The sequence below is a fragment of the Xyrauchen texanus genome, chromosome 9 (assembly GCF_025860055.1).
Source record: "Xyrauchen texanus isolate HMW12.3.18 chromosome 9, RBS_HiC_50CHRs, whole genome shotgun sequence".
Taxonomy (NCBI): domain Eukaryota; kingdom Metazoa; phylum Chordata; class Actinopteri; order Cypriniformes; family Catostomidae; genus Xyrauchen; species Xyrauchen texanus.
Window position 1 is genome coordinate 39,930,928 of NC_068284.1, and position 20,059 is coordinate 39,950,986.

The 20,059-nt window shown below is 37.6% G+C and overlaps 1 protein-coding gene across 1 annotated transcript in view; it reads left to right on the top strand.

The window, feature by feature from the left end:
* Nucleotides 1-626: 626 nt before the first annotated feature.
* Nucleotides 627-20,059, top strand: part of yeats2 (YEATS domain containing 2) — an 82,862-nt gene continuing 63,429 nt past the window's right edge. The window contains 12 exon segments of the mRNA XM_052133991.1: nt 627-708; nt 1,213-1,330; nt 1,444-1,541; nt 9,082-9,174; nt 9,526-9,753; nt 9,982-10,094; nt 13,705-13,866; nt 14,079-14,190; nt 14,624-14,668; nt 15,479-15,674; nt 18,047-18,274; nt 18,892-19,041. Coding sequence (XP_051989951.1) covers nt 1,231-1,330; nt 1,444-1,541; nt 9,082-9,174; nt 9,526-9,753; nt 9,982-10,094; nt 13,705-13,866; nt 14,079-14,190; nt 14,624-14,668; nt 15,479-15,674; nt 18,047-18,274; nt 18,892-19,041 — 1,525 coding nt within the window. The 5' untranslated portion in view covers nt 627-708; nt 1,213-1,230.

A 20,059-nucleotide genomic window follows, 5' to 3' on the forward strand; every position in this document is an offset into this window, starting at 1 on the left:
GGATATCACAATATTTTAAATGCGATTATCATTCAAATATTTTTTACATATCACTCAGCCCAAAAGCGTTAAATACAAATTTTCATGAACAATTGTAAAATTAAGTAATTTTATGGAGACACGCACAAACACGTGTACTCAATTCCATATTGCAAAATGTTAGGCTACCTATTAATTTTTGCATATTTGTTTGTTGTTGAGTAGTCTATGGGCAATATAAACATTGTATTTTATTGAAAAACTTAATGACAGTAATACAATATTTTTGTTTGTGATCTGCCATGACAAAAGAAGAAGACGACTCTGCCTGGTTCTGATCAGCAGACAGAAATATGCAGAAATGTCCTCCAGATGGGAGAAGATGCTAAATTTACTGTCACTCAGCATCTGTAACAGAAACCCCCTTTTAACACTAATTCCAGAGTAATGTACCACAAATCAGAATGTTATTATTTTACACTCAATATATATATAAAGGTATAATATTCAAAAAATGCGAGATTTACGGTGATAAATAAGGCGGAAACTCATCACCACAGTCTGTGAAAAATGTCTGTCCCATACCAGCTATAGTGCAGGCAGCGTGCGCGCTCATGTATCAGCGGGAACGCACCCTACACGCGCTCGTCTGGCCGCGCGAGACCTACCGAAGCTAACGGCTAACAGCGAAACACCTCACCGTTTAAACGTCTCACTGTCATCTTCACCGTAGGTTTAACGTCTAAATAAACACACCGACAGCTCTTTTATATGTTCATATCGTATTCTGTACTATTTAGAAAAGAGTCAGTGGAGAAAGTTTTTAAATAACTGTTGTTTGTTTTGTTGTTGTGTCAGACTAGCAGCGTCTCAGTTCTGTTTCTTTTGGTTGTAAAATTTTTATAACAACTAAAGAGCGTCTTTTAGAGAAAACCCAAAATGCATTTGGGTCTTTGAGGCTCTTGAATGTTGTAACGCTGTGTGTAAACCCTACTTGGAGCTGTAACTGCTAATATTATGTGGCTGTGTCTTAAAAACAAGTGAGCTAGCTAGCTACCTAGACAGCACTTCACCGGGGGCATCACATGCGCGCCCAGAACTTTGAGGTTCACTGGGAACTAGTCTATAATGCCTTAAAATGCTGTCTAGGTGAGTAGCTCAAGTAGGGTAGCAAGTGTCTGTAGGAGGGTGTCTGTTGCTGTTTATGTGACATATGGTGCTATGTGTCTGCAGTCCAGCCAATGCTTGATCATGTCTGGGGTGAAAAGAAAAATAGAGGACAAAGATCCTGATTATGAGGACATCACTCTAGTGCAGGAGAACAAGAGGAGTAAAGTTGTGGAGCAGAATGGTAATATTTGGGTCTCTAACTTGAATAAAACTATCTAACTGTGAAATATAATAACCCTCAGTGATTTATATGTGACTTGTGTTTTTCACCTTTGCTTGTTTAATAATTACCAGCCCGTGATGCTGCAGTGCAGAAGATTGAAGCCATCATCAAGGATCAGTTTGCTCTGGAGATGAAGAGCAAGGAGCATGAGATTGAGGTCATCGGACAGGTAGACATCTATGTACCACTCACTTGCCCTTTACAGTAAGACGTGAAACACCGTGGACTGGTTTCCAGGAAATAACTTTATCTTAGTCCAAGGCTAACTGTCATAGTCGGTGATGATTCACCATTTATAGTCGGATTTTAGTCCAGAAGTACTCAATCTCTGTTCTGAAAATGAGTCCTTTGTGTTTGAACTGGACTGCATTCCACTTCACTTTAAACTTCCCTTTGGGGAATCCCCACTGCCATTTTGGAAGACTGTTCCACTTCGTTAAGTGAGCGAGGGAAGTTTCTGTTGACAGAACCTCAGCTCCTTAATTTTGACCGAGGGAGCAAGCCTACTACGTAGTACGCTTTAGGCAGCTCCATTGTGCAACTCGATTGTGACGTGACTGCATTAGGATTGGAGCGGTATACCGGTTTCACGGTATACCATGGTTTGAAAATTGACTGTTATCATGTACATTTGCTTATCTACGGTATTGAAAAAAAAACTGCAACCGGACAGCCAATCTCACGTGTGGACAGCAGGAAAGAACAATGCCATGGTTCTCCCATATTTCGGCGGCCGCCCAAGTGATAGACCATTTAGGACTGCCACAGCAGATTTAATGATAATCTCACAAACAGCTAAAGCAGACATGGGCAATTTGCGGCCCTCCACATGGTTTAATGTGGCCCGCGGCTCATTTATTGTAAAAATATATTTTATTTTTTATTGGATATTTCAGTTAACTTGCATTTGGACCTAATGCGTCTCCACAAGCGTTTAACATACTCAGGGTTGCCAATAATAGACGCAACACCCCCAGTTTAAGATTTATACTTGAGGAAATTGGAAATATTCCGCCTAATGTTATACTTATTTTGTGCAATTTGGCAACCATGCATGCGAGTGCACTATTTCTGTCTCTTGCTTTCCCCTGTGAACAAACTTGGCGATCGGTAGTGCAATATTCTGCTCAAGGAAAAGTGTTATACGGCTACTTGTCAATTCTTGAGGCTGCTTGTGATTTTTGGTGCTACTAATTTTGCAGGTAAACCTTCTCAGTGATTAAATATAAAAGTAGATCACGGCATCATTGACATGCGAGCTAAAGCAAGCCAGAGACTAATATGTATATGTATTTTTTATTTGTGCAATTTAGAAATGTTGAAGTCCCTTCGTGCCTGTATGTTAATCTAACACTTGCAGTATTCATTTATCATAGTTATGCAGTCTGTGTTATTCATTTGTGTGCTGAAAGTCAAACGTTGACATCAACAACAAAAATAATGTGACTTGATGCATGTCCTCGTACTGGAAAACTATGAACAAAACTATGCAACATAAAAGGAAATGCAACCCAGGATACATTAAATACAGTGTATGTTTAATCTATGGCTGGTCACCACTTGATGTCCAATGTAAAATCTGTCCTGGAGCAAAACCAGTTGAGAAGCACTGAGTTAAAGGTACAGATAGGAGCAGTCTGGCTGTGCTGTCGTGCACCTACAGTATATGTTAACTGTTAATAATAATAGGACATTACTTCAAAAGCTCACAAAGCTGATGTTATTTTTCATGTAAACTAACATGCTTTAGTTATATAACATGTTATATTTATATGCTATTTTTTATCATGTTTATAATTTGATTTATTATTTTAATTCTGTTAGCTTTCTTATTTTTTCTATTTATTTTCAAAAGGGAGACTTTTTTACACATACTTCAATAAAATAAATGGTTTCAAGTGTTTGCTCAAAAATAAATAAATAAAATAACCTTTCTGTTTTCACTGATAATAGTAATTGTGTAATAACATATACCGTGATATTTTCTGAGGCGGTTATCGTACCGTGAAAATCTCATACCGTTGCAACCCTAGACATCATATCACGCTTCATCAACCCCACCCCCACACAACTCTAATGTATAATGAAAGTGAAGTTGGGTCAATTAAGCAGTTACGAAAAGTTATTTTAAGATTTACTGTAAGGTAAGCAATGACATCTGAGTCCACGAGACAGGGAAGTTAGCGAGCGAAGGTCATAAATAATGCAGCCCTGGTTTAGATGTATTCTAATTAGGGTCGATTTGGACTGGTGAATTGAACAGCTGAATTGGTGAACAGCTGAATTGCTGCCTAATTAGTTAACGCTTTAAAGAAACTGGACTCAATACAGTTTGAAAAGCACCTATTGGCACTTTTCCACTGCGCGTAACTGTTCGACTCGCCTCAACTCTACTCTTTACTTTTCTGAGCTTGCATTTCCTTTGCAGTTTAGTGCCACCTCAACGTGTGTGGGATTAGGCTGATCGTCATAGCTGTGCCGCCTCTACTGCCGTGACATCATCTTAAACACGACACAAACTGACCAAAACAATAACATGACCGCTAGCTGTTAGCTACTAGCTCATTGTGCTGCATAAAGCAGTTGTTGCATGGTGATTTTACACAAGTGTAACAGTTAAATTGAACAGCCTGGTTGTTTTAGACGCAAACTTCCAGTAGCTGATCTAAAACTAAATAAAGTGAATCATTCCAGCAGAGTATAGAGTTAACAAAAAATACCATTCACCATCGTGGATCAACGCCAGTCCAGGGCACTCTCCCACCCATTGCTCGCTGGTCTAGATAGCGTCCATTTCGTCGAACCACTTCCACTTTTCCTTGACAGTTCTGTAGTCACTTAAGTTTGTAACTTTTCCCTACACTGTTGGTTGGTCTGGTGGTAGCCATGTGCGGCCAACAGCTGATACACTTCCTGAGAGACTTTATCTTTTCGCTCATCACTAACGAGTGGACCGTCTGCACCTCATTTATTGACCATGCCGTGGTTTTGCTCACAGCCATTTCTTTTTTCCCAATTCGAAAGTGCCGTGAACAAATGATACTGTTATCGCTGTTGCTAACTTTAAAACTAGCGAGTTGATGTCACATGTCGGAAATCCAGTGACGCGGGTAATGACGATTCTCCCTTACCAATCATTATTCTGCAGGATTTTGACTTAGTATCTTAGATTTAGATTTAGTATCGATTAACACGATAGATTTAACACAAGTACATCTAAAATGGTGTGTTTTACAGTGTACTAAACAACCATAAAGCTAATACGGCGTATTATGCAGTGTTCGAAACAGCCATTAAACTGGCAGATTAATTTCAAACGGCGTAAAATATGTGCGAAAATAGTTTAAAACGCTGTATTGGACGGTGTTTAGTGTATGTGAAAAGCACAGCTTTTTACGCTGTTTGGCTTTGCATTTGACACCGTAAAAAATGCTGGTTTTGATTGTGGTGAGAAGAATAGCATCTCAGAATACTATTCTGAGATGCGTGTTAGCGCTGTTTTGGCATCACGAGGGAAATCTACACAATATTAGGCAGGTGGTTTTAATGTCGTGGCTGATCGGTGTAGATGCAAAATGAAGCTGATTATTATTAGTGATGCACCGAAATGAAAATTCTGGGCCGAAACCGAAAATTCAGGATGCACTTGGCCGAAAACTGAAAATTATTTTTTTTAATACCTATTTTAAAATAGTTTTTTAAATATAAGTGTATTAATATTATATATTTTTTATTTATTTCATGAATTAATCTGAATTGAAAAACTACAAATCAATAAAGTTATCACACTTTTATTGAAAGTAATGCACCAAAATTGGACAGAAAATATATTATAACAATATTAAATATTTATTATTCAGTTCTTTAACATTCAAATTTAACAGATTTGAGTTTTTTTTTACCAATTATCCAATAAATGTAACTGTATAGAAAACTAATGATATGCAAAACAGCAGTCAAGTAATGAACTTAGCAGCTCTAAGCTAGCATCTTGCAAATACAAAAATGTTAAATATGCTACACAGTCATTTTAATGATAACAATATGCAGAACACAGAACGGCAGAGGGCCTCTATTCTGTTTATGTAAACATATTTATACTAAAATTATTGTGCAAAACAACAGTGCAAAACAGCAGTAATTGAACTAAAACCAAACTCAACTGTAAACAACAGATGTAGCCTCAAGTGAAGAACAAAGTTTTGCAGGGCTAAACTAATTTTCATGTAATTGCTATACACAGCAAATTGGACTTATTTCTATTTAAGTAAAAGTGGCAGGCTTCAAGAACAAAAGTTGCTCAGCTTTCTGGCAACTCAAGAACTTGACATGCTGCACTGAATAGTCTCTCTCTCTGTGCTGGTGCTTTGGCAGATAAATACCTGCATGCAATCCGCACAAGCAATGGAAAGTGACCTTTGTTCATGCCCCAGTAGTCAAGAGGATTGTCGCGTTCGCAATATGAGCGTGAAACGATCGATTGTGTTCCGCAAATGCTTTCGGGTCCTTTAATAACGTATAACATGCGAGGAAGGGCACCCGGTGGACATATTACCATTATGATAACTTATAACATATGAAGTCATATTATTATATCAAAAGAATATGAACATGTTTAGTCATGTTTTTTAATTTTCTTTTATTGAATACAGTTGAATGTAGGGCTGGGCGATATGGCCAAAAATATTTATCACGATAATCTTTTTCATATTGTTTGATATCGATATTTATCACGATATACATTTACACATTGCACTTTCTTTTTTTATTTTATTTTTTAAAGTTGATAGAAGAAAAAAATTATTCTAAACAGTCAAAATAGTCTCTAGAAAACTGCACAGGGAGTCCAGAGACGGCCAAAGCTGTGGGGTTTGCGGGATGTTTTACCAATTTTACCGTCTTTTACCGTTTATCAATTGAAAATGAATGTTAAAGATCATCTGTTTAGATGCATAGTGACAGCAGTCCAGTATTTGTTGGAATATTTTTACATTAAAATGTTTTTTTATTTTTATATATATATTTCTTTAGATTCAGATACCCAAGTATGGGGCATAGAAGCCCTTGTGACTGTGGAATGATGCTGAATGTGGGTTCAGGGGTGTCCCGAGAGAAATGCAAAAAACATTTGTATATTTTCATTAAAGTGAGCGACTAGTCTACCAACTAGTAATTTTAGTCTTTCCTTATCCATTCCAGATCTCTAATAAATTTTCACAAAATAAGAACAGAAATCGATTTGTTTATTATTAAAGGCTCGTAACATGCTGATGAATAAATATATATTTAGAAGGGGAAAACTTTATGGTCTAAAAGGTGTTTTGAAACCACGTTAACTCATGCGGCGCTTCATGTCTACACACATGCAGGGAAAAGTGGCAACCGGAGCGGGACAGGGCATAAATGATACATGTTTGGTGCTAGAGAACAATATTCAAGTTTACAACGCAGAAAAATCAGAGCTGTTGTCCACATCACTGTTGTTTTGTCGCGCTCTTCACTAGAGGCGATGAGAGGGCGCAACCATTGTCATGAAGTCTTGCGGTGCGGATGGAATCAATCCGGTGTCTGACGTAACCTAATTGTTAGCAAGGCAGCTAGCATTAGCAAGTTCATCCAGTCTGACCCTACGTTACCACTGGCGCTTTTTGAGCTTTGCTTTCAATTCATTCCTATGAAAGCCGAGCGTCATGCTCGCAAGGTGGATCGTAGGATTGGCAGCGGTGCGGAGCTAGCTCTCTCTTAGCACCTTTGAGCGGATTTCATCAGCCCCAGTGGAAACGCAGCCTGAGAAAGCCGAACTGCTTGTGTTTTAGTGACACGCAGTAAATATAGAAAATTCCTCAAAAGCTTAGCGTGGATTTTCTTTATTGTGATGTATATCGACATGGTTTTATCGCCAAGCCCTAGTTGAATGTCTGTTGAAGCTGGTTTGCACTACAGATAATTTACAGTTATTATTTAAGTCATAATGATGAGAATGAAAGTCGTTATTATGAAACTGTTTCTTTATCTTAACTTTAACTTTATCTACAAAATGTATTTATCAACAAATTAGTCTCCATGTCTGACTTATAGAAGTAATTTATCTTTTTACCCTTTAATAACATATTACATATCTTATTTATGTCATATAGCATACAATTTAAATACCTGCTTTAGCCGAAACAACATTTACATGTAACTAAAACTTGCTTATTAGGAGTCATATTTCAAATGTCAATACTCTGAATTGACTGGCAACAGTCCCACTAGTATATACATGTTTATATAAAATGGCATGTTAGCAAGAAAACTGAATGACTTACTCGTCCGAAATCGTATCCTCGGCTGGATCAAGTCTCTCTTCAAAATACAAATGTTCATCGGTGTCCCGCTCTTCTTCTGAGGAAAATGTTAACTCTTCCTTACTATCCAGGAATTTACTTGCCTGTGTATCGTTACAAACGAGCAGTAAAATAAAAATGTAGCATGTGTTATGTACCATTTATGCAGCTTGTTATAATTTGATTTAATTTCTAATAAAAAAAATAATCCCAAAAGTCTGAAATGTCCCATGATCCACAACGTGAAGTTTTAATGAAATCAAATATGTATACAAATTATTTTTCTTAAGTATCTTAAGATAGAAGTTACTACTAACAGTATTTCATTAACAGTAATTAAACTATTACAAATTCGAACTAAACAGTCTAAATGTGTTTAAATACACTGAACTAAGCATATGATACTCACATTTCTTAAGTGTATTAATTTTTATTATATCTAAACAATAGGCTATTTGCACTTATTATTTGGAGTCCTCCATGTGCATTTTGCGATGTTAATGATTAATTGATTGTTAATTTCCACAATGATCGATTATGAAAATTGGCATCCCTAGTGTCCATGGCAGGACACCACATAGGAAGCAGCTGCTTTCCCACAAAAATCATTGCTGCATGGCTCAACCACCTTGAAACTCCATAATGCTAATGGAAAATGTTTGGTGGACTGACGATAGTAAGTTTGAATTGTTTGGGTATAACAAGCAGCACTACATATGGTGCAAAAATGGCACTGCACACTAACATGAAAATATCATCCCTACGGTGAAGTATGGTGGAGGGAGCATCATGATTTGGGGCTGTTTTGCTGATGGAAAAAAATTAATTACCAAGATATCATGATATCCTACAGGATCATGTCAGATTGGCTGTGCGCTATCTGAAGCTCAGTAGAAGTTGGGTGATGCAGCAGGACAATGACCTTAAACATCAAAGTAAATCCTGTACAGAATGGAGTGGCCCAGTCAGAGCTCATACCTTAACCCAATATAGATGCTGTGGAATGACCTCAAGAAAGTTATTTGTGAATGTTTAACGGGATGTGTTCAATAAATATATGAAAGTTTATTATTGTTTGTGTTGTTCGCTTAAGCACATTGTGTTTGTTTGTACTTGTGACTTTCATGTAGATGAAATTGCATTTTATGACCAATTCATGCAGACAACCAGATTATTCCAAAGGGTTCACATACTTTTTCTTGCCACTATTGTTGATTTATTTTGAATCAAGACTAATTGGATATTTGTGTATCTGGATATTTAAATTAAATAGTGGATACTTGTGTATTGTTTTCAGGACTAATTAGTGTTTTGCGATGTGAGATAATAGGTGTTGGGTTTCGATTTTAAACTGATTTGAAAATATGTTTTTCTTCTCTTTAGAGGCTGAATGAGGCTAGGAGAATGATGGACAAGCTCAGAGCTTGTATTGTGGCGAACTACTATGCCAGTGCTGGTCAGCCTAAAGTTCCTGAGGTAGTAAAGTAAATTCTGTGTTTTTGCTCCGTAACTGATTTTAAGAATCCTTCTGCATGAACAACCTTCCAGTTTTGTTGCTACTTTGGAGAAAGATCCTCTAATTATTCTCTGAGCTCTAAAAATTGCTTTTTTACCAATATGTTTTTACAAAATATTAATCCATATTCCTCGGTCACGTTGTATACGCAAGGGTGATAGAGCATTTTCATTGTATTGTAGATTCATCTGTACAGCACTTCGGTCAACTTTGCTGTGTTTGAGTGTGCTTTAGAAATACATTTTACTTTACAATATATTGAAATCGGTTACCATTTCCATTAAAATCCCAAAAATGTTATTCATGTCCAGGCGTCTAAGAGTGACCTATCTGTGCTGAATCACCCTGCCATAAAGCGCTTTCTGGAGTCCCCCTCACGCTCCTCGTCTCCACTGAATCAAAACTCAGACACACCATCACAGGTCCAGTCTGAGAGTGAGTCCCTCAGCCTGCATGGAGAGGCTGGAGAGAGAGAGACAGACAGCGGAAGAGAGGACGGCCCTCCGCGTGAACTGCGACCCGGCAGGAACACAGGAAAGGTTAGTAATTTTTTTGTCCTGCATTTGAATTTTCAAGTAACATAATTATTAATGATTTATTTAAAATTCTCATGCATTTTTCTTTTGAGAATTGCGATGTATCTGTGAATTGATTTTTGCTCTTCCCTAATGAACACATTTAGAGAATCACTTTTGAATATTGGCATGCTATTACTCTGTCTATCGTGCTTGACAGTAATTTTGGTTTAAATGCATGCCCATATGTAGGACACATTTGGTGTGCCTTCATCCGTAGAACAGCATGTGACTTACCACACTACAGGAGAAGAGGCCTCGCGACTCTACGTTAAGAAAACCATCGTTGTGGGCAACGTTTCCAAGTATGAATCCTTTTGTCTCTTTGCCTTTGCTGTCTTACAGATAAAGCAATCTGCTTTATGTTAGTGATTTTAATTAGACAAATTTCAGTCCATTTAAGATTGCCTTTTGCACCCAGTGTGAACTTATTATGATTTGAAGAACAAGTTCCATTTTATTTTAGAAAAATGCACATGAAATTGTGTGTGTGTGTGTGTGTGTGTGTATAATATATATATATACATATACATATATATATATATATATATATATATATATATATATATATATATATATATATATATATATATAGTGTGTGTGTGTATTTTTATATATAAATACAGTATTTATACGGTATATTAAAGCTGTCAGAATTAATTGCAAGAATTAACACATTTACCCTTAATACAGTATAAACCATCCTAAACAGTTGTTGGGAGGGCAGAAATTTTGCGATGTGTTCGCCCGAAGTCATTGCAATGATGCACACTTCACAACAAGGTCATGGGCTAATTGATGCATGTGGGTAGCGAATGCTAGCCCGTCTGGTCCAAGCCCACAGAAGAGTATCTGTAGCACAAGTGGCTGACAAACGTAATGCTGGCCATGATAGAAAGGTGTCAGAAAACACAGTGCATCGCAGCTTGCTGCGTAGTCGCAGACCGGTCAGAGTAACCATGCTAACCCCCTGTCCACCGCCGAAAGCGACTACAATTGGCACTTGAGCATCAAAACTTGACCATGGAGGAATGGGAGAATGTGGCCTAGTCTGATGAATCACGTTTTCTTTTGGATCATGTGGGGACGGCTGTGTGAGTGTTCATTGTGTACCTGGGGAAGAGATATCCGCAGGATGCACCATGGGAAGAAGGCAGGCCGGCGGAGGCAGTGTGATACTCTGGGCAATGTTTTGCTGGGAAACCTTGGGTCCTAGCATTCATGTGGATGTTACTTTGACATGTACCACCTACCTAATGATTGTTTCAGACCACATGCAACCCCTCATGGCAACGGTATTCCCTGATGGCATTGGCCTCTTTCAGCAGGATAATGCACCCTGCCACACTGCAAAAATTGTTCAGGAATGGTTTGAGGATCATGACAAAGAGTTCAAGGTGTTGACTTGGCCCCCAAATTCCCCAGATCTCAATCTGATTGACCATCTATGGGATGTGGTGGACCAACAAGTCCTATCCATAAAGGCCCCATCTCGCTACTTACAGGACTTAAAGGATCTGCTGCTAACGTCTTGGTGCCAGATACCACTGGACAGCTTCTGAGGTCTTGTGGTGTCCATGCCTCGATGGGTTAGTGCTGTTTTGGCGGCAAGAGGGGGACCTACATGATATTAGTCAGATGGTTTTAATGGTGTAGCTGATAGAGCTTAAGAAATCACATTGTGCAATGAATTTCAGCAATATCCCAAAAACCAGAGGGTTTCTGGCTCAAATCCCTGTTAGTGCACTGAAGGATTTTGATTTAGCACCTCTGAGAGGCTGGCTCTGATGTTTGTTCCCTTCCTCTGTACAGTACTGTTGTGCCCTTGAGTAGAACACCTTATTTTTTTCTTCTGCAAACTTCCATCACTGTTTTTCTCAGTCCCCAGTTCCAAAAACCAGAACAATGTCATTATTGCTGCAGATTAAATAGCCACATTTTATTATTCAGACAGATGCTTTTATGAGAAACACTTAAGTCTCCAAGCTTGTATTAGTTTTAAATGCATCCCTCTCAACAAAAATTCTCGGTATTTCTCCAACCCAATAAACCTCCGTGTGGCACAAAGCAGTGCTTCCTCAGGCAGTGATCTAACCTCATTTATTTTGTAAAATTTCACAGACCTTGTCTACCTCATTAAATCCACTCCGAGCATGTGACAGAGACACAACTTCATGTGTGTATGTCTGGATATCAGGCCCAGACGGAATCTGCGCAAGCAGAACTCAGATTTTTGCTGAATTGTCATTCACAGAAGTTCTATGTATCCCCCACCCATTGCATGTTTGTTTATTAAATATCATATACCGTTAACGGTATACTAATCTCAGCTCCCTGTGACACATATTATATGTTTAAATCCCTTGATGTCCCTCAAAATAAGCTCAGTAAATGTAGAAAAAAAAAAAAAAGTCTGCAGATTCCCTCTGGGCCTGGATAAGGCCTGAGGAATGTTATAAGCTCCTTTTTTTACTGCCCATGGAGCTACTTAAGATCTTAAATTTTTTTTCTTTCTCCAGGGCCAGTGTGCTGAAAAAACCTGTCACCATCTCGAAGTGTTTATCTGATTGATACATTTTTAAACACTTCTACCTTCTACAGTTATGTCCTTGGCAGATGGTGTCTTTCCAAAGTAACTTAAAATGAAGTGTACAAATCACATTAATGATAATTACAGCGACAGGTAACTGAGAAAACAGTGCCTTGTGAGACAAGAAGAAAACTGACAGCATTGAAATGCACCAAACTTTTGCTTGAGCTTATGCTGAATGAATACAGGTCCAACAATACAAGTACATAGTTGAGGCCTATTAACAGTGTGAGCGATGTGACAAAACAATGTGAATTGCACACAAAAATCGACAATAATCTTTCGAACATATCTTTTCACACTGATTGTTTTGATGCAAATCACTCTCTGAGAAAAGTTTGAAAGCAAATTGTTCTCCAGCCATTTTTGATGCTTTAATGTAAAATACAGTTCTGGACACATGACCTAAAAGCTTATATCTTATTGTTTTTTTTTTAATTTTTATTTATTTTTTAATCTTTGAGTTTTTGCACTGTGTAAAGGGTCTAAACAGATGAAACCGTTTAACTGCTTTAACCCCCTAAGACCCGAGCGTGACTGCTGTGTGCATTTTTCTGTTTCCCTTTTTGATTTGCAACTAGCAGTACCTAAGAAACATGCCAAAAAAAAAAAATTTAGCTAATGGTTTTCCTAGTTTTTGGTGGGAACATTTGTGGACCGCGGGACTAAGTTTATTATGTTTCCAGGAGTGTTATTTATTCATGTTATTGAGATTTTACAGACATTACATCAGAAAGTAGCATAATTCTGATTCAAAGTAATGGCCAGCATCCAATTAATGCTAACAATGTTACAATATACATTATACTCCTGAATCAATCTACTGATTAACATTGATTTAACTAGAGAAAAATCTCTCGTCTCAACAGGTTTCAATGTAAAAACTTAATTAGGTTTCTTACCAGATGTAGTTTTGTTGGCGTTTCTCGCAAAGACAAACTCAACTGTGATTTGCGACATGTTGTTTTGTCACTTGACTCTGTACTTCGAAAGTTTAACCCTTTTACTGACAGCCCAGAGTCTTCTGAACTGAGATAATTCTGTTTAAATTAATTTAAATTATGCGTTGCGTATAGTGAAGCCAAAAAACAATTTCCACACATTAAAATATTATCTCTAGGAAAATTCACTGCTTGGTATTCACACTATGTGAATAAGCCTTTTAGTTTCTACTTATTGGTCCCTAGGAACAATTTAAGGATAGGTCATTTGAAGTTGATTTATTTTTTTCAGTTATATCTATAGAGACTAGAGTAGGTGAATCTGGAAGATTGTGTATGCTACTGTAAATTGATTCAGTTTGATAATGTTGTTCTCTCTCTCAGGTATATTGCCCCTGATAAGCGTGAGGAGAATGATCAGTCCACTCATAAATGGATGGTGTATGTTCGAGGTTCTCGGAAAGAGCCCAGTATTGATCATTTCGTAAAGAAGGTCTGGTTCTTCCTACATCCCAGCTATAAGCCCAATGACCTTGTAGAGGTCAGGTATGTGTATTCCTACCTCTAACTCATAATTTTTGTACAAAATAGTTTCTGCATGATTTCATTCATATTGTTAAAATGTGTAGCATTTTCTAGAATTTTATTAATTTACATTTATAGTATTTCAGAGATGTTATGTGTATTTGCTTTGACATTTGGGAATCTGAAATTCAGCCCACTGAAATGGGCATTCTTTAAATCGTGTTTGTGTTTAGTGAGCCACCATTCCACCTGACACGTCGCGGATGGGGAGAGTTTCCTGTACGGGTCCAGATCCACTTTAAAGACCAACGAAACAAACGTATCGACATCATCCACCACTTAAAGGTCAGACACTCAACTGACATCTTATGTACACATTCTCTTTGAACCTCTTTCATCTCTTCCTATTTTTTTTCTTTCTCTCTTATACTATTTTACATGTAGAATTTATTAATTAGACCCTTTTGTCTTGAAATCTACTGCAAGGATTATTCTGTCATTTAAGGATTCCCTCTCTCTCTTATATGTGTGTAAATGGCACATGATAGAAAAGGCTTGTAAGAATGCATCACTTCTTTTTTGGACTCCATGACTATATAGTTCAAATGGTTGATTTAATAAAGCATTCTGTCTGTTGATTATATCCTTTGTCTAACACTTCTTTTTTCTTTCTTTTTTAAGATAAAAAACACAAAAACACTTTCCTCCTCCCAAAACACTGTTAGATTCTCCACATTGCAAAGATTATTATTTGATGTTTCGGTTTGTTCTCCCACAGCTGGACAGAACGTACACAGGTTTACAAACTCTGGGAGCTGAAACGGTAAGACATGCCGAGTATCTGAATGTTTGTCTGAAACTAATGATAAAATCTTCTTAATGCTTTAGAATCTTATTAGATCATCAAAACTTCAAAGAAAAAAATAAAATAACTTAAAACCCTGAGAGAGTAAGGGCATTGAGTATGAGTGTCCTTATGTTATCACAGACAAGCAAGAATGTGATTAATTTGTGAGGTTAAAACCAACCAGATCAGTCAGAACCATTTAGAATTGGTGCCCATCAGTTTACATTTCTTTCCTTGACGCATCTCACCAAAGCATATTACAATAAAGTACACATACATAAATGGACTGGTTTAGGTCTAATATTTGGAGAAGAACACCACAATTACAAGCTACAAGAACACTTCAACAGTTGTGAGTATAGTGCTGATAGTGTCATAGTATAGAACTATTGTTGAAACCATAGACAAAATAAATGTGATTGGAGTTATGGTGAGTATTAATTTCTTGATCTTGTTAGTTCTGTAAAATGGAAATATGAGTGAATCTGAAAAATTAAGGTTTACTGTTGTTAATTAATCAAAAATAAGAATTGGATTAAAATGTGGTTTCTGGTGGAGTCAGTGTAATTAAGAACAAGTCTGTTATTGATTGTCCTGAGTATGTGTTTTAGAAGGTGTGCAGAAGGTTACATATATTTTCTTGAAGGAAAAAAATTAATTGGGCAAGTTTTTTTGTTGCAGTCACAGATCCCATTTATTACAAGTGTTAAATGATCGTACATGTGTCAAATGTCTGTGTTTCTCTTTATAGCATACATTTGTCAGTTTCTGTCTTATTTCTTGAAGGTGGTTGATGTCGAGCTCCACAGAAACTCACTGGGCGATGACTTCATCCCCTCTGCCCCCTCATCTTTATCATCCTCTGCCTCCTCTCATCTGCCGTATGTGGGCGGGGCTGGCTCCTCCACAGCTTGCCAGGCCTCTCGTCGGCCCACCTCTCCCTCCCAGCACTCTCCTAATGATCAACCCTGCACAGAAAGAGGTAGAAAATGTGCATGGTCGCACGCGAGTCACGCACACAGGCAGGCGCACACATGCACAGTGGTTGTCCATCTTGCAGGATGTCTTGTACTTCCACATAAGAAATATGTGCTCTCTCACTGCCTCTTTAAAACAGGATTATTTTCTGTTTTGACAAAAACGTGTAGTTAAAAAAACTGGAAATTATGTAATCATTTACTCAACCTCGTGTCTTTCTACAAGACAGTAATTTCTGTGGAACACAAAAGGTGAATGAAACTGAAAGGAGACAGAGTCTGTCAAGCTCAAATCACCATCACCAAAGCACCATCATATAGATAACCGAGATATACAAGTTTATACATCTTCTCATTTGAAAGCTTGGAATTTGGACTTACTGCTATTTAAGGTTTGGTGAATGTAACGTGAACCGTAAATGTGCTTATATTACAGATGTCAAATCAATTACAATGCACTTGCATTAATTGCATGGCACCCATTTATATGAGTGTTAATCCTGATGATGCACAAACTGATAGAGAATAATTATCTTCTAACAGTGCTAATGCATTAAACCAAAATGGCGATTAACAGCATGAAACTAACATTAAACAACGAAACACAACACAAACCCTAATTTAGTTTAACCTGTTGATACGCAATTCCCCCACACGCAGTAGTGACGTCACTCTGCTTACATTAATATATTATTTACCGTCTATAAATTTAATTAACAAATTATACAGCTTTTCAAAGGTCTAAGGGTTCAACATTGATTTTGATCTCTGTTTCACGATAACAATGCTCCAGAACGAAATGAAAACATGCAATGTCAAAATGGGACTTCATACCTTTATGAAAACGTGATCGCCAGATGAATCCAGTTCGCCACACTTGGGTCAATTGTCTATGACAAGCGTTCATTGAAAAACATCCAATAGCACTTTTTGTCCATAAAAGTGATAAATCTAAGAAATATTGATATATATTCTCCATTGTTTACATGAGATCTCGCCTGAAAGAATTACTCTTCGTCATCGTTCTTCAACAAACTATGCAATCGGAGCAGCATTCATGTTGTAAAACTGTATATTATCTCTTATATTAGAGTTTCATAAACAAAACAAGCCTGTCTCAAGTCTATTTTTAAAAATGTGGTGTAGTTTTATTCATAATAGTCAAGCAATGCAGTCAGATTTTGTGTCATCTTGAAAGGCGGAGCCTTAATTTTACTCTGTACGCTTCCAGCGATTTTACAGAGAAAATAAGCGTGCAGGAACCTCATTTTTTGTTAGATCATCTTCAAATTTGAAACATAACTTTGGGAACATTGTATTTCTGGGTTGTCTTAGTACTTTTATTATTGTTTTTTTACATTATAAAAACATGTTCAGCACAAAATATTTCCATTACTATAAACTTCAGCTTCTCTAACTTTTAAAAAAATAACAACCTATAAAAACTTGGGAAATAAAGCCAAAAGTGTCTTCTTTCAAAGGATACTACAACTGTGTCCATACTCCAAAGGGTCCAGTAAATACAACCATTTAAGTTCAGATATGTCATTTTCATGGTTTGTGCTCAAAAGGGGGTGCGTAGCAACAGGTTAACATGGTGTAATATTTATGCTAGCAGTCAGAAACTACAAACCCACAAACTAGTGTTTTTAGCCATAAATGCACCATTTTAGGTTGTGTTTGGATTGTTTTAATCACAGTGCTGTGATGCAAGTAACAATGTGCTATTTCCCACATTCTGTTTGTTTCGTGAATATGCAAAACAACTGCCTCAAGTAACATTCATGCATGTTTTTGCCACATTTTAATTGGACGAAGCAAACAGAATATGGAAAATGGCCTGATGTTACTTAAAGCAGATGATTAAATTCAGCCTCAAAACAACGTAACAAGGTGCTGAGATGTTGAAATAATCCTCACAGAGTATGATGAGGTTGGATCTCACCCACACATACATGCTATGTATGTGCCAACGCACTGTTGCTTGGGGCTGCCCAACTCCCTGTCTGATGGATAAAAGGTGCAGGCAGTCAGAGAATTTCAGCCATAAGCAAATAAACCGGAACACATAATCTGTGAAAATATTGGCAGTAATTCCTTTATCAGCGCAATTATATTTTTTATTTTCCCGGTTATCGGACAATAATATATCTGCTGTGCATCCCTACATATTACTCTTGCTCTATATTTCAACACTTCTGAAGTCATAAGATAGATTTGTGTGAGAAATAGACTGAAATATAAGTTATTATTCACTGATATATATGGTCCGTTTATCAGGCAAATCTATCATAGTTTGTTTTTCTTTTTTGAAGATATGGGTGTCAAATTATTGATTAGAATCATTCCTCTTTTCTCTCTTTCTCGTTCCCCACAGTTCCTGTTGTCACTGTCAAGAGTGAGTCTGTGCGTTCTTCATGTTCTGAACGGACTTTGTCACAGTCTAGTAGGTCAGAGAAAATCACCCTTGGTTCCCACGGAAACTCTGCGTTTCAGCCCATCACAGCCAGCTGTAAGATCATTCCACAAGGGCAAGTGCCAAGCCCCGCCGAGTCACCTGGGAAATCATTCCAGCCAATCACGATGAGCTGCAAAATTGTGTCGGGTAAGTCACAGAGGTGCACAAAGAAGGTGGAGCATGGCAAAGATTAATGGTCTCTTTCATGTTGTTCCAGCTTTGTTCTGCCAGTGGTTTACTAGTAAAAAGCAGATTGTTAGAAAGTTGTTAGGGTCCTTTTTTGTCTATCAGCATAAAGTCTGGACTAAACTTTAGCATATTTTCCCAAGAACTGCCCACTTAGATACAAGTTGGTCAGAATGCCTTTTTTGTAAAATTACTTGCCACAGATATCTTGTTTAAAAAGTGCATCAAACAAACTTACATTTCTTTCAAAGATTTGATGCTATGAAACATGCAAATTCTGTAAATTTAGCAACTAGATTTCCCTCAGAAATGCTCACTGTAGCAACTTGGGAACCTGTGCACCCTTACTCCCAGAAATTCTATAAACTCAGCCAATCAGATTTGAGCTTGACATTGAGACTCCATATGGGAAGCCCTAGGGCTGGCCATACAAGGCAGAGCTTAGAAATAAAATCAGACAGACAGATCGGACCATAATGCATCATGGATTTGAAGTCAGTGTGACCACAAATGTCAGAGGAGCTCTGTCTGAATTCTCTGAGGATCACATAGAAACCCAATTTTTGTCTGTGTTCCAGGCTCTCCTATCTCCACTCCTAGTCACTCTCCTCTCCCCAGAATGTCCTCATCCACCCCAGTACACATGAAGTCCACCCCGTCAGTCATTAACAACCCCTACATCATTGTGGACAAGCCAGGTCAAGTCATTAATATGGCTGCAGCTGCAGGTACACACATACCTACACACATAGTTCTGTTGTACCACTACACATTAAAACAAACAATGTCTTTTCTCATATATGTCCTTACCACCCTGATGCACAATAAGACATTTTTTCAGTTGCTGGGGTTCTATTTTCACCACATCAAGCTGTGTAGCTACGACCACAGTGAAATCTTGTTGGTGTAAAATACATCACGTGTTTTATTTGCTGTGATTTTGTTGCTTTGCAGCAGCAGTTTAATTTCCGTGTGGACAGAGAAGTTGCTTGTTGTTGGAAATTTGTCATGTCACGCATGGGTAGGAGATGTAAAAGTGTGTCAGGAGTGAATGATGAAGGCAAATCTTCTCCTTCAGTTTTTTTTCTCTGATTTGTCTTACCTCCTTGCTCTCTCTTTCACACACTCTCGCACATGACTCATGCTGTGGGTTTGCTGGACATTGCAGGACCAGTTTGCCATATCGACCACTTCACTGAGAGTTTAGGAGCATGTGTAATATGCAGTTAATGCACCAATAGAGTGTGTGTGTGTGTGTGTGTGTGTGGAGTTCAAGTGTTGATTTCTTCTGTTTTTGTGTATCTCATACTAAATTGTTTCAAAAATTCAAACATAATCTAACATAAAACAAAGGCAATTGGATTAAACACAAAATACATCATGATAATGTTATTTATTGAAGGCACAAAGCCAAGGACAGCATCCAAGGAACTGCAGGCCTCTCTCGCATCAATAAAGGTCATTGTTCATGACTCCTATGACTCGCCAAATATTGCATCCATGGAAAAGCGGTGAGGTAAAAACAACTGCTAACCTAGAAGAACATTTAAGGCTCTTTTGAATTTTGCCAAACACACCTCGATGTTCTTCAAACCTTTTGGGAGAATGTTCTGTGGACTGATGAGTCTAAAGTGGAACTTTTTGGAAGACAGGAGTCCCATTATATCTGACGTAAATAAAACCAAGAATTCCATAAAAAGAACATCATACCTACAGTGTATCCGGAAAGTATTTACAGCGCCTTAT